General features: G+C 32.7%; 1 protein-coding gene across 2 annotated transcripts in view; it reads left to right on the plus strand.

Annotated features, from left to right (window-relative positions):
• The window catches only part of LOC106470317 (60S ribosomal protein L8), a 27,295-nt gene that overhangs the window by 9,627 nt on the left and 3,265 nt on the right, over positions 1 to 14,403 (plus strand). For both annotated transcript variants that reach the window (XM_013930876.2, XM_013930868.2), the window contains exons 4-6: positions 3,480 to 3,698; positions 5,560 to 5,675; positions 6,252 to 6,338. In XM_013930876.2, the coding sequence (XP_013786330.1) occupies positions 3,480 to 3,698; positions 5,560 to 5,675; positions 6,252 to 6,338 (422 nt within the window). The remainder of the gene's footprint in view (positions 1 to 3,479; positions 3,699 to 5,559; positions 5,676 to 6,251; positions 6,339 to 14,403) is intronic.

Genomic DNA, 14,403 nt, shown 5'->3' on the forward strand with positions numbered 1-14,403 from the left:
GAGAAGGACGAGGCGTGATATTAGTCACGTGACCTCGCTGACGCAACAGTATATTTTATCATGAAGCAGCAAAGATTATCAAGCCTTGTAAGCCATTTCATGCTTTAATAATAAACATTTTACTTGTGTGATTTAGTATTTACACTTAACATCTGAAATTACATTAACTTGAAATAGGAAATAAGCATATAGTTAAAATGTAATTATGTTAATAATGTGTATAATTCAACAATCTTTGTTAGTTAATTTGTATATAAATTAACTACAAAAACACTAAAGTGTACCAATGTTAAATAATCTGGTTCTATCCCTTGCAGTGATTAGTTATGAAACTTAAATCTAGTATCAATAATGCAAAATCATACATCTCAAATTACAGCATAGTACCTCTTGTTTATAGTTCCTTTTGTATGAATTTTCAAAGCATTATTGCTATTGTGAGATGTAATACAACTACTTGGATGGGAGTTCATGGCATAATGTAATTTAAATAGCAGGAAATAGGTGTTAGGATATAAACACACAAAAACAGATGATCAATGTACCTTTTAAGTTGTGCATGTAATTTTTATTGAATGGATATGTTAGAAACAGAACAAAATACTAGTGTAATTAATGATTTGAGTCACTTAATTACTACAGTTTTTAACTTTACATTGTAGAAGTATTAAGGAGTAGATTTGATATAGTTATTCAAATTCATTAGTGTACTGGCCTTGTGAGTTGTCTGAGTGGTGGAATGAAAAGGTTGTCAATACATACTTGAATATGAGAGGTAATAGTTTTGGAAATTTGGATACAGGTATCGTCATAAGCAAAACGTTTTGATTAGAGTTATTAAAGGTTACAAAATAGTTTGCTTGATGCAGTGATATAATTATTGTAGTTTGAATTCTTTTTAAGTTTTTATTAGATATTTGGAAGTTTTGAAGGTTTAATAAGTGTTTGATGTCAGTATTTTCCAATAAAAACTGGTTGTGTTCTAAAATATTTGCTGCATATCATAAACGAGTGTTTTCTCTATAGCAAACTTGTCAAATACAGGAAAAAAGCAAAATAGAATCATTACATTCTTTAGCTTATTAGAAAATTCCAGTTTTAACAGTTTGATAATTAGTTCTTTTATACCTTTGTTTATGATTGCTTCATGGCAAATGTTGAAGAGCCCAGTTGCAACCCTGGTTACCTTCAAGGTGAACGTCTAGCAATGAAGTGTAATGTTCTCATAAATACATACTGCATTAACCTTTGATTGTATTGCAAGAATTGAGGCACAAAACATTAATATATATATATATATATATATAATATAATATGGCAGTGTAAACATTATAATTCACACAAGATTATTAAAAATTGTTAATTTAAAAAGGGGGAATAGGGATTTTGAAAAAAAAATACAAAAGCAAGATAAGCAGCTTAAAGTGAAAATCCAAACACAGAAAAAAGTAAACAAACAAGCTTAAGGTTTAAGACCGTGTTGACATTATTTCCTCCCTATTTTGACTTCTAAATATTACAGCTCTTACACATAGTGTCAAAATAGGGGTTTTTAGCTTGAAGAAATTGTTTGTTTACTTTTCATGATGTTGAATATTTACATTAAGCTACCTATCTTGTTTCTTTTCTTTTCTCTCTTTTTTTTTTTTTTTAAGATCCCTATTCCCCCTTTTAAAATTAAAAATGTTTAATAATCTTATGTGAATTATAATGTTTACATTGTAATATTATTTTACATATATTAATGTTTTGTGCCATCATCATAAATCTGTATAATAGCAATATTGTCTTATTTGAAATAGTTTAGTTTAATGAAATACGTAGTTGATGTATGATGCTCTCTCAAGAAACAGAGACAACCTTTGGATTGGCTTAATGCAGATTAAATGGCTATTACTCCTGATATCATTGATAGTGGTACTGTATGTATGATCACTATGATGCATGGTGATCAACATACCGCATGTTATGTATATTCTTGTAAAATATATATAGCTAGTATATTTATACTCCGTTGGGGTTTTTTTTTACCTTAATCATTAAGAAATTTTTTATTCCCCTGGTGTAAGTGCTGTCTTGAACTTGAGACTTTATAGGTTTTCTTCAAAAATAAAACCTTGATAATTTGTATTGACCATTTATTTTAAGGGGAAAATGTTTGTATGTATGTGTGCATGGCATGGGCCGTGGCAGCCAGATTGGAGATTGTCTTATGAAAATGCCTTGCTGCAGTTCCTAAATTGTTACATAATAATGGAGGCAAAATTTAAATTGTTTCGGCCAGTCACAAACCATGAAGTTGTGAGGAATCTTTGTTGGTAGTTAGGTTATTTTTATACAAAAAAAAAGTTATCAACTTTATTTTTAATTTTCAAACAAAAGAAATATAACTGTAAAAGTATTTTATAACTTGTACCATGAAGTTTTTGCTTTACATTGTACCAGGTGCAACATATACTTGAGCCATGCATATTCCAAGGGCTTTTGTTTTATTAAACTGTTTAACTACCCTAGCTAGTCACATAATGTAAACTTGTATTTTTTTTCGATGAATTAACAAATAAAGTGTGCTGCTGCTGTAATTTTGAAAATAAATATTATCCTCATGTTTGTTTCATGCACTTTACATTATGGATAATGTAACCCAGTATCTTGTTTATTGTGTATGATACGTTAACCAAGAATTTATCACTGATACTAATTAAAATAACTATTCTGTACTTATTATTACTTAATTATAAGAAGATTACAGAAATGTGTACTATATTGCAACATTGTCACAAAAGCATTTTTCAGACTTGATTTTGTTGAAAATAATTTACTAAAAGTAACTGGAGGGCCAATTATGGTCTAATGGCAAGTGTGCTGGGCTGTAAATTGAAGGATTTATAATCCGTGTCCTACTGTCACAAAATTACACTCCACGCTTTGAATGTGTGTATACATTTCACTATTTGATCAGAATAGTCCAAAAGTTGGAAGTGGGTGCTGTTGACTAGTTGCCCTCCCTCTAGCCTGTTGTTTCAAAATTGGGGACAGCTAGGGCAAATATTTCTTGTGTAACTTCTTGTGAATATTAAAAACAAATCATGCACTGGAATGCAAAGAAGAAAATGAGTTTATTAAAGAATTTTCTCAAGGAACGTCACTGATTAAAGTAGCTTTTCACACAAAGAAGGATCTTTTGTGAATGTAGATTTTCATAATATAACATGTTAATACTTTTTCAGTTGTGTACTTGAGAGTAATTTGTTTTAAGAGAAAAATGTAACTTATCCTGGTTCATTATTAATAGTTTTAAAAATGGGATTGAGAAGATTCTTAAATAGACAAGGAAAATTTTGGCTTGGGAGTTTTAAGGACTTGTAAAATTTGGAGTTAATATTGAGTGCTGATCTGATGTATATCTTTCTGTTTTGTCTGTAATTTGCATAAATATCATGCATCTAATAACTTTGTTTTCTCTCACTCTCTCTAAGCCACACTCCAGGTTGGGAATGTTCTTCCAGTTGGAACAATGCCAGAAGGCACAATTGTGTGTAACTTAGAAGAAAAAACTGGAGATCGTGGTCGACTAGCACGTTGTTCTGGAAACTACGCAACTGTCATATCCCACAACCCTGACACCAAGAAAACAAGAGTGAAACTTCCCTCTGGATCTAAGAAGGTGTTACCATCAGCCAACAGGGCCATGGTTGGTTAGTGATGTTATCAGTTATCTGTGTCATTTCGAACAAAGAGTAGAGCTATGAAAATTGATTTATTAATAAGAATTGAATGATTGTTGTTTAAAGTGTTCTTTTTATTACTTTATCCAGGGTTTGTACGGTCTTTCAAATTCATGGTAAATTAATAGCAAACTTTTCAAGCCTGAAATGTCTGGTTTTTCAATAAAGTTAAATTTAGAATGTTGTACATATCTAGTGATAGGCATAGATAATTAGGTACTTCAATAATTGCCTGTGGGAAAGTAACATTGGTTAGATTTGCATGGGTTATCAAATTGTAGGGTTAGTAAAATATGGTTTGACAAGCTGAATGCCCCTCATATGATGGGAAGAAATGATTAATTGTTCTTTTCAAATTATATCTAAATAAATGTTTTATGAACATGTTTTCTAAAAATTAATTATAATCTAGTAACAATATACATATGGAGAATGACTATCTTATTTCTAGTATTCCACGAAAACTTTTTTTTTATGTATATTTGGTCATCTCCTTTAAGTATTGCTTGATTAACATTTTCATTTCTGTTTATTTTTAAGTTGTGTTCAAATATTCTTCTTGATAAATGGCCAAGATATTGCCATAACAGACAGACAAAGCTTTGTCTTTATATAGTAAATTATGGTGTCACTTTGAGCCCAGACTAAACTAACTAAAATTATACTTATTGTTTCAGTAGCAGATTGTCAGTTTTTATCATTTCATTGAAATAATGCTAGTAAGAAAAATATATCAAACCACGTGTACCTATTTATTTTATTTACTGAAATAGTCATAGTCCAAGTCAGGAATGAGGCCAGAACAGATCATTAAATGGTCCAGTTTGCAACAGAGAACATTTGGTGTCTTAACTTTTGTAAAAAGTGAATTGCACATAACATGCTATGTTGTAATTTCTGTTCTTTTATCAAATATATCATTCAGTATTTTGATTAGATTCACATATATTATTCACACACACACACACACACACACACACACACACACACACACACACACACGGCATTACTAAATTATACAAATTTAGTAACTTGAGTGAATACTATAAATCAGGCAGTTTGAAACTTTATGTCGTGAGGCTAATAAGTTTGAGTATGTTGATGAAATAACAAATCAGCTCATACTTCAGTCTTGTGAAACTATGGGATACTATAAATATTGATTGTTATTCACCACAGTCAATTTTAATCTTACGAACTGCAAGTAGAAACTTTGTTTCAATTTGCTGATTCTTACATAAAATCCTTGTAACAAGTTTCAAATCACAACTATGATCAATACCTTTGTAAATGAGCTATCAAAGGTACGTAACTCAAGCATCTTTGATACTTTGAGCATCTCTCCACAACATTACATCTTCAAAACCATGTGGAAGTTCATCCAGTAAGTAAAATCCTAGAAAATAAAAGGAACTGACAAAGAAAGGTGAGAAAAAAGTGAATTTGATACAAACAATTGCAAAAAGGAATTCAATCTGAAGTAGCAACAGAATTCCATTCTGGTTGTTAAATAACAAAATGCTCCTAATATGTACAACCACCATCTGGTATGCTGGATGACCATTTCTTATTGACACTGTCAATATATAGTCCAAGTACCATCCTCGTGTTTCATGCATTGTAAAATTACCAATTTTACGTTGATAACATACTGCTAGTTTTAGTGAGTTGCTGAGTAGCAATGATGTTTCTGTGAAACAGAAGAAAAAAAATCTTGTTGATCTTGTTATGAGGCTGTTTCTGAATTGCTCAACAACAGAATGTACTGAATCATTTTACCTTGTAATCATAATGCTGTTTTAAACCATTGTTTTCCAAAATTGTGTTTTAGGAATTATCTCAGGGGGAGGAAGAATTGACAAACCTATTCTAAAAGCAGGCCGTGCTTATCACAAGTATAAAGCCAAGAGGAACTCCTGGCCTAAAGTTCGTGGTGTTGCAATGAATGTAAGTTGTGCTGGTAGAAATGTAATTTATGCTTACATCTAAAATGTACTTCACTGAAGATTTTAATCAGCAGATAAATAATTAATGCAATCCCATAAATCTCGCATCTTTAACACTTGTATTACCAATAAATTATGTGTGATCAACATGATTTATCTATATATTAAATGTGTGATCAGTGTCATTTATCAATGCTTTTTAATCTTCTAAGTAAAATATATATGTGATGTATAGTAAATAACCCTTATGACTCACTTTTAATTTTTTCTGCTGAAACAGAATGCCCAGATGTTAGGGTAGGCAAATGACTACAATATTATGTTAGTTCTAACTTATAAAACACGCATGTATTTTTTTTTTTAATCCATTCAAATTAATATGTAGAAATGAATCGGTAAATTGGCTGGTTTAAAAAAACATTTTACAAGAGCATTACTTCAGGAATAAGAACTTGGTATTGCCATGAAATAATGGATTTGTCAGCTGGGGCAGAAGAATTTGATAATTAATAATAATGATGGAAGGCATTTTCGTTTTGCTTTATTAGCAGTCTTTAACACTTATTAATCTCTGCAGCCTGTAGAACATCCTCATGGAGGTGGTAATCATCAGCATATTGGTAAAGCATCAACAGTCAGGAGAGACACTTCTGCAGGTCGTAAAGTAAGTATTCTAGACTCAATACCTTGTTTCATAAGTTTTAGTTTTGTATTTTTTATTCTCAACATTAAAACATTCTGACAGTATTATTACAGTAGCTGTGATGATTTCACAAACAGAAAACTTATGTTGAAGTTTTAAGAGGCTGTTTCTGAGCTACTGTGAAATTTAACTTTGGGTACTTGTAGGCAACTGGTTAGGAAAAATTTAAGAGTCCTTGAGTAACCAACATTGTACATTTGTAATTATTGTTAGAATAGTTTGTGATTTTTATTTAATTATGGCTGTAAAAAAAGATATAATTTTGACCTTAGAAGATTTGGAATATATTACTAAATGAATGTTGAAACATTTGATTGTAATAATTTGCATAATCTATTGATGACATCACTATAACTACTTGTTTATATGGGATTAAAAACCATTTTATTTTAGAAGTAATCCATATAAATAAAATAAAACATTTATATGCAATTTTAAAATGTTATATAAAACAGTTATCATGTTTTGTTTTAAATAGAAATCAAAAAACGACTATGTACTCGTATATCTAGATACATTAAACCTGCTTTGCAAGAGCATTCTATTTCATTTAGCCAAGTAAAATAATTGTAGTTGATTTAAGCAGAACTTCTTTTATATTAAGTCACCTTTCCAAGTAAGGATTTGTAATATAAAATTGGTGATTAATTATACATACCTAATAAACAGCAGAACAGAGTAACACTAACAGTTTAATTTAAAAATAAACATGGGCATTCATCTTTAACAAAACATTACAATAAATAATGTTATCACTTTATTTTTAACAACATAGTTGACTGGTTAAACATATGCTTTTGGGGGATAATGTAGAGTTACAGTGGTACTCCTTTTTCAGTGTGACAATTATTAGCATGTACTTTTTTGTTTCAAACTTGTTCTACTATTATTATTCTATTAAATCTTGTACACTAGAAATTCAGTACATTTTATTGAAACAAAGCAACTGCTAAAAGTAACCAACCCCCTGTGATTAATCATAAAGGTCTGCCCCATTGCACAGGAGCTTCTACATATAACATTTTGGGTTTTTGTTGTTGTTTTTTGATGCACCTGAACAACTTTTGAATGTATAGAATTATTTTTAAATTCTTGGTTTGCAAACAAACATTTGAACAGTGTCAGAATTTAAAATATATATCCTTCTTTTTGCCAGTTGTCAAAATAAAAAGGCTCTTACTTATACTTCTTAATATTATAAATATATACTATGTTGTTATTGGGCTTAGGATTCTTCTACTGTAGGTGTCTGTGACTTGTTAGGGATAAATTCAATGATAAATAGCACAGACTTCACTTGATTTCAAAATATTATATATATTATTGTATATATATAATCGGATGTTGGTGTATCTTGGTGACAGATTTTCTTGTAGGCAGATTTTGTTAAACAAGACCGATGTCTGTAGGTTTACTTTCTTCTTAGAATTATTCTCAAGAAGTCGATAAGCCGTCTTAACGTTGTTAAAACAACGGGTAAAAGTTGTAGCTAGTGATGAGTTGGCCGACGTGTTTTTAATGCATTCTGCATCCATTATCAAGGCTGAATGTTGTGTGAATTGTGATTATTGTTGGTGGATATTTATAGGTTGGTTTGTGGTGTTTTTTTGGCGGCTGTCCAGGTATCGTTGAAGTGTCTTGTCGAATGTGGTATTACTATATCCATTATTGATGAATGTTTGTCGGAGTGTACGAATTCTGTTGTGAAATAGATTCCAATCTGAGGATATTTTGTAGGTACGGTGGATGAGGGCGTGGATGGTTCCACTTTTGTATCTTTGAGGGCATTCACTTTAAGCGTTGAGGTAGATTCCCTGGCTAGTGGGTTTTTGATAGACAGATGTGGCGTATGTGCTGTTGTTGGCGTCGATATGTACATCCAGAAAATTGATGGTTTTGTCAGTGGCTATTTCGTGGGTGAATTTAAGCACAGAGTTGTCCTGTAGGTTTTGTCGGAGCTTCATTAATTCAGCAGTGTCCTTGGCAACGATGAAGCAGTCGTCGACGTATCTGCAGTACAGTGCGGGGTGGTGGTCCTGCAGCACTTTGTTTTCTATGTGACACATGCAAAAATTGGCGAAAGTTACTCCAAGAGGAGAGCCCATGGCAACTCCGTCGACTTGCTGGTATAGCGAACCATTGATATGTTGAAAAGGTGACTTCGTAGTACAGGCGAGTAGAAGTTCATGCATTATTTCTTCAGGTATTTTGGGTGGAGACATGGTCGGGTGTGTGTAAACGTTGTCGCAGATTATGTCTATCGTATCCTGGACTGGTACATTGGTAAATAATGATTCGACGTCCAAGGAGGCGAGTAGTCCCTGTGGATTTGTGGCATGTAGTAAGTGGAGGAAGTTACTACAAGACAGACGAACGGATTCTAAAGGATATCGTTTACAAAAATACTACACCAAAGAAACAGAACATAAAGCTGCAACTCAATATCTACTACAAGTCTACCACAACGTCGGACCTTATCGTGAAAAACAGCCCTGCTAAAAAGACAACAGATCTACAGCAAGTGAACGTCATTTACGAGTAAAAGTGTAATAAAGGAGACTGCGAGCTCCTGGCAAACGCCTCCTACATCGGAATGACTACCACAACCCTGTCAAGACGCCTAACAATGCACCTACAAAATGGAGCCATCAAAGAACATTGTGCCCGCATCCACAACCAAAAACTCACACGTCAGGACCTAGTACAAAACACCAAAGTAAACCGCCGACTTAACGACTTCACAACTCTTCAAATACACGAAGCAATAAAAATCCTACAGCAAACTCCCATAATCAACAAACAATCGACAGGAATAGCACGCACACTGCTACTTCTTGGCGAGAAACCCCCAAGCCACAATACAACACTCCACCAATTAACGCCTTCCACGAGCTAGATACCACCACCTGCTTACCCATACAACTCCACTGAACAACTCAAAGTCTGCTATAAAAACCAATTCTCCACTGTATACAAGACAGACGAACGGATTCTAAAGGATATCGTTTACAAAAATACTACAGCAAAGAAACAGAACACAAAACTGCAACTCACATCTACTACAAGTCTACCACAACGTCGGACCTTATTTCTGCATCCATTATCAAGGCTGAATGTTGTGTGAATTGTGATTACTGTTGGTGGATATTTATAGGTATGGGTAAGCAGGTGGTGGTATCTAGCTCGTGGAAGGCGTTAATTGGTGGAGTGTTGTATTGTGGCTTGGGGGTTTCTCGCCAAGAAGTAGCAGTGTGCGTGCTGTTCCTGTTGATTGTTTGTTGATTATGGGAGTTTGCTGTAGGATTTTTATTGCTTCGTGAATTTGAAGAGTTGTGAAGTCGTTAAATCGGCAGTTTACTTTGGTGTTTTGTACTAGGTCCTGACGTGTGAGTTTTTGGTTGTGGATGCTGGCACAGTGTTATTTGATGGCTCCATTTTGTAGGTGCATTGTTAGGCGTCTTAACAGGGTTGTGGTAGTCATTTCGATGTAGGAGGCGTTTGCCAGGAGCTCGCAGTCTCCTTTATTACACTTGTACTCGTAAATGACGTTCACTTGCTGTAGATCTGTTGTCTTTTTAGCAGGGCTGTTTTTCACGCGCATTCAAAACGCGTCGGCCAATTCATCACTATCTACAACTTTTACCCGTTGTTCTAACAACGTTAAGACAGCTTATCGACTTCTTGAGAAGAATTCTAAGAAGAAAGTAAACCTACAGACATCGGTCTTGTTTAACAAAATCTGCTTACAAAGAAAATCTGTAACCAAAGTACACCTACTCTTTATATTTTCATTAATTTCATAATGAAGTTAATTTTATGTTATTTTAAGAAAATATTAGATACTAGGCAGATATTTTTGTTTGTTTTTTATTTATTGTGGTTTAATCTAAATTTCTGAGCATAATAATGATTAAATCAGTTCTTGAAAATCATATTTGTTGTATTGTATATTTAGTCATGTTGAAAATAAAAAAATGATATACTATAAATAAAATCAATTCAAGCTTGTTTTTAAAGTTTAGTTTTGAAAAGTTTAATGTATGATTCAGGTGTCATTTTAAATGTTATTAGCTTTTGGTAAAGTGCTGTAGAAATTATTTTGAGCAAATTCAGTATAAGTTATTTGCACATCGCTGAAATAAAGTAAATAAAGCACATCTAAATGTATGAAGATAAACATTTAAGGTGAGAGGATTTAGAGAAAGTGCTATTTTAATTTCTGATTTTAGTGTTATTTTGGTTGGTTATAGGTTTTCAATTTTTTTTAACAAGATACTCTTTTTTTCAAATTTCAGTGGTTAATGACTGAAAATCATAACCAAACTACATATACAACTTGAGGTCCAGATAGTTTTGCCAAAAAATGAACTTTATACAATGATAAAAAAAAAACTATTTGCAAGCACAGAAAGGATCAAGAGCACTTGCAAACAGTTGTATGCTGCTTTTGTGAATAAAGGTACTTGGTGATCACTTGCTTGATTTGCTAACTAGCTTTACATCATGTAAAAAGATTATCACTATAGTTCTTTGTTCAAATTAGGTAGAGATGAATAGTTGTTGAGTACTTGTCTAACTTGTAGAAAGATTCATAATTATTAACTTCTGAAGAAACTTAAGCTAATATTTAAACTAAAACTATAGTGAGCTAATATACACTAATAAACAAACATCTATTTATAACATTCTGAGTCACAGATTCTCCACACACACATTGCTGAATCTCTGTTAATAGAATATAACCATGCCAACAAAAGCTACCCACATTGTTTTAGTCATTGTAAGCAAGAAGATTCAGTTGAAATTTGAAGGTCCATAGCAAAAGTCTAAAAATAGGAATGTCAGTGATACCTTTGTCTTACTTAATAGCTTTGTCATTCATGCTTGCCTTGTAGTTGTGTATATTTTGGAAAGAATGTGATTGATGGTATAAAACATTCTGGCTGAATTCATTTTATATAAGCTTATTCTTATATTCATTTCATAGAATTTTTTATTTATTTATTGGTATACTTATATTTTATACATTTGATTAAATAATTGTTCAGTGTTGAATCAGCTTATGTTTAATAGATCTTTTAAATTTAGTTCATCTTTGTGTTTGTATATTTAAATATCTTTTCTAATTTTGAGGAACAGCAGTGAGAAAATGCTCATATTCTTTTTAACTTTTAAGAAAGACAACAAAAATAAATAAACAAAGTAAAATCATCAGAGTTCACCTTAAAGGTGATCTCTAAGTTTATTGAGACTAAATGTGCTTTTAATCTATTATATTACTATGAAAGTAGAAAGGCTTATTAAATAAATGAATGGCATTAGTTGCATCAATATAAACTTTATAAACTGGTTATTGGAAGTCCACATCTAAGGTGTATATTCAGGAGTAGCTTGCATAAAATGAAGCCTGCACATTCACATTTCCTTATTAATTTTTATTTGCCTTTAATGAATTTTCATTTCATAGCATATTTGTTTGTAAAAAGAAGACATATATTTTGGTTTTCAATAAAATTGTAATACTTGAAAGTGAAAGTTATGCAAATGTTAGGGTATTATTAGAACTCTATCCAAATAGTGCTATATTTTTGTAGTGCAAAAAGAATCGAATAATCATGTTCTTGCATATCACACTTGCAATAATGTACAATGGACCTCGATCAAAAATGGTCTTTGAAAAAGGCCTAAATTTTGTTCTTCTAAACAAATGATTTCTTGAAATTTTGTAAACTACCATACTAAAAAACAAGTCAAATGGGCTAGAACCTATACTTAGTTTGTTTTTCAACCAAATGAACAACATAGCTTAACCCTTTTTATACCATGCCAGTTCTCACATCATTTATACCACTTGAAGTGTATTTGTACCCCAACCTAAAAGCAGTAGTATCGTGCTGAACTGTCTACATATTTAGGCAACTAATAGTAAAGAGCCTGTAAATACCCAAAAAATAATATAATTGAGAACACTTTATTACACAAGTTTCAGAATCAAAGCTGTATAACCAGCAGTTTGACTATCACTTTGCTGCCAGCTCTGCATTGTTGCTTCATTTTCAGATTCTGACTCAAATGAAGTGTCTCTTTCTTCCTTTGACTGTTTCTCAACTTGAACAATATCAGTTTTGTTTACTGATCAACTACTTTCTTCCACATAGCTCTTTTTTTTGTCCCAACTTTTGGATAATAGCTCTGAGCTACATACCTGTATCTTAACTTTCAGCCATAAAGCAAGATATGTAATAGAATTGGTGTTAGATTTATATCAAGACAGAGTGCATTTGCACCCTAGGTAATATAACTAAGTACAAAAAGGAATCAAAACTTTCATAATACAAAACACTTGGGTTTGGAACAATATAGATTTGTGTTCACAAAGGATCGTGATAATAGAGAAGGTACTGTGAGTTACAGTTGCTCTGGCTCAACCTTTGCTGAGTAATATAGATTTGTAGTGAGGAGCAAATACACCACAGTTGGTATATGTTGGACTAAATTAAAGGACATTTTAGAAGTATCATTTATTTGCTGAATACAGTTAATGAAGTTGTTTCACTAACTAGTTACAACCCATAAACAACAAAGAGTTACTTAATACCAACAATTTTTTTTTTATTTGCAACACTATTATAGGAATTGCAGAATCAAAACTGCATCATTAGCAGCTTGAGACCACCATTTTGCTGCCATCCTTGTGATGGTGCTTCGTCTTCTGATTCTGGCTCAAATGAAGCATTGCTTTCATTCTCAAACTATTTACTTGACTGTCTAATGCACAAACCATGTGACTTGCAGTGTATCCACAAATCTCACACTGTGGACTTAGATATGCCAGAATGATCTGCTACCTACCTCTTTGTGTCTTTTTCAGATTTTCAACATTCTAACAGTTCTGAATTACTATATGACTGAATAAAGTTTTTGAAAGTATCACATTTAGCAAAAAAAAAAGACATACTTAATAATGAATATGGCCCCCCTCCCTTGGTGTTAATACAGTCTTTACATGTGTTAGCACACCATTGATAAGATGAAAGATTCTGTTAATGAGTGATTCTGCCCAGTTATTCATTCATTGCAATATCAGGCCCACTGATCTCATAAAGTGGGTTAGGAAAGTGATATGTACAAAATTCAAAAAGTTTCTAGATGGTTTGTATGGGATTTAGATGGAACATCCTGTTGACCAGTGTATGACTTCAGTCGTTGCTTGTTTATGATGTTCAGTCACAATCTTGGCAGTATGACATTTTCCTACATTAGGTCAAATTCTAGTTTGCTTATAGTCACAATAGGTAATAAAATGTGGTTAGTTCAATGTTAATGTATTGTTTAGCAGTAAATGTGCCCTTCAAAAGTGATTACAGAAAATTATATCCACTCATACTAATACCTTCTTATATCATAACTGAATCGTTGCCAGAATTATCACATTCAGTAATGTTCCATTGAGTGTATTTTTTGTTTCTCACTTTCCAGACATGAACCTGTCATTAATAGGTGGTCTTAACAAAAGCTCATTCTGTGAGTTGGAAGCAGATCATCTCACCATAAGTCATACTTTTGTTGCTGATAACCGTAATCAGAATACTGACTGGGTTGTGCAGATAGCAGCAGTGATTACCTGGTGTACCCCTCAAGGTGGATTCCTGTACGTGGTGAGGGAACCTTCGGCTGGTCCTGTTGGGCTAGGTTCAACTAAGTACCAGTGTTGGGCATTCTCAACGGGTGTCATGGACATTGTGTCTCATGCTGGTGTTTGGGTATAGTGCTCACGAAACGCTGGTGTTGCTTCAGGGTTCTTGTTTGGCATTTTAATGCATCCACTCATAGGACTCCACAGAATCATTCCCTATTTATGCTGGATTCCCCCCCCCCCCTCCCCCATATAATAGTGAGAAAACAGCCTTACAGCTCACAGGTAAATGACTACTCATTGACGTCTCTGTTACACAATTACCATCAAAGTCAGATCCTGTACCTTGATTTTTAATTTTTCATTCTTTGTCTGACAAATCCTTAGGGC

The sequence above is a fragment of the Limulus polyphemus genome, unplaced genomic scaffold (genome assembly GCF_000517525.1).
Source record: "Limulus polyphemus unplaced genomic scaffold, Limulus_polyphemus-2.1.2 Scaffold103, whole genome shotgun sequence".
NCBI classification, from domain to species: domain Eukaryota; kingdom Metazoa; phylum Arthropoda; class Merostomata; order Xiphosura; family Limulidae; genus Limulus; species Limulus polyphemus.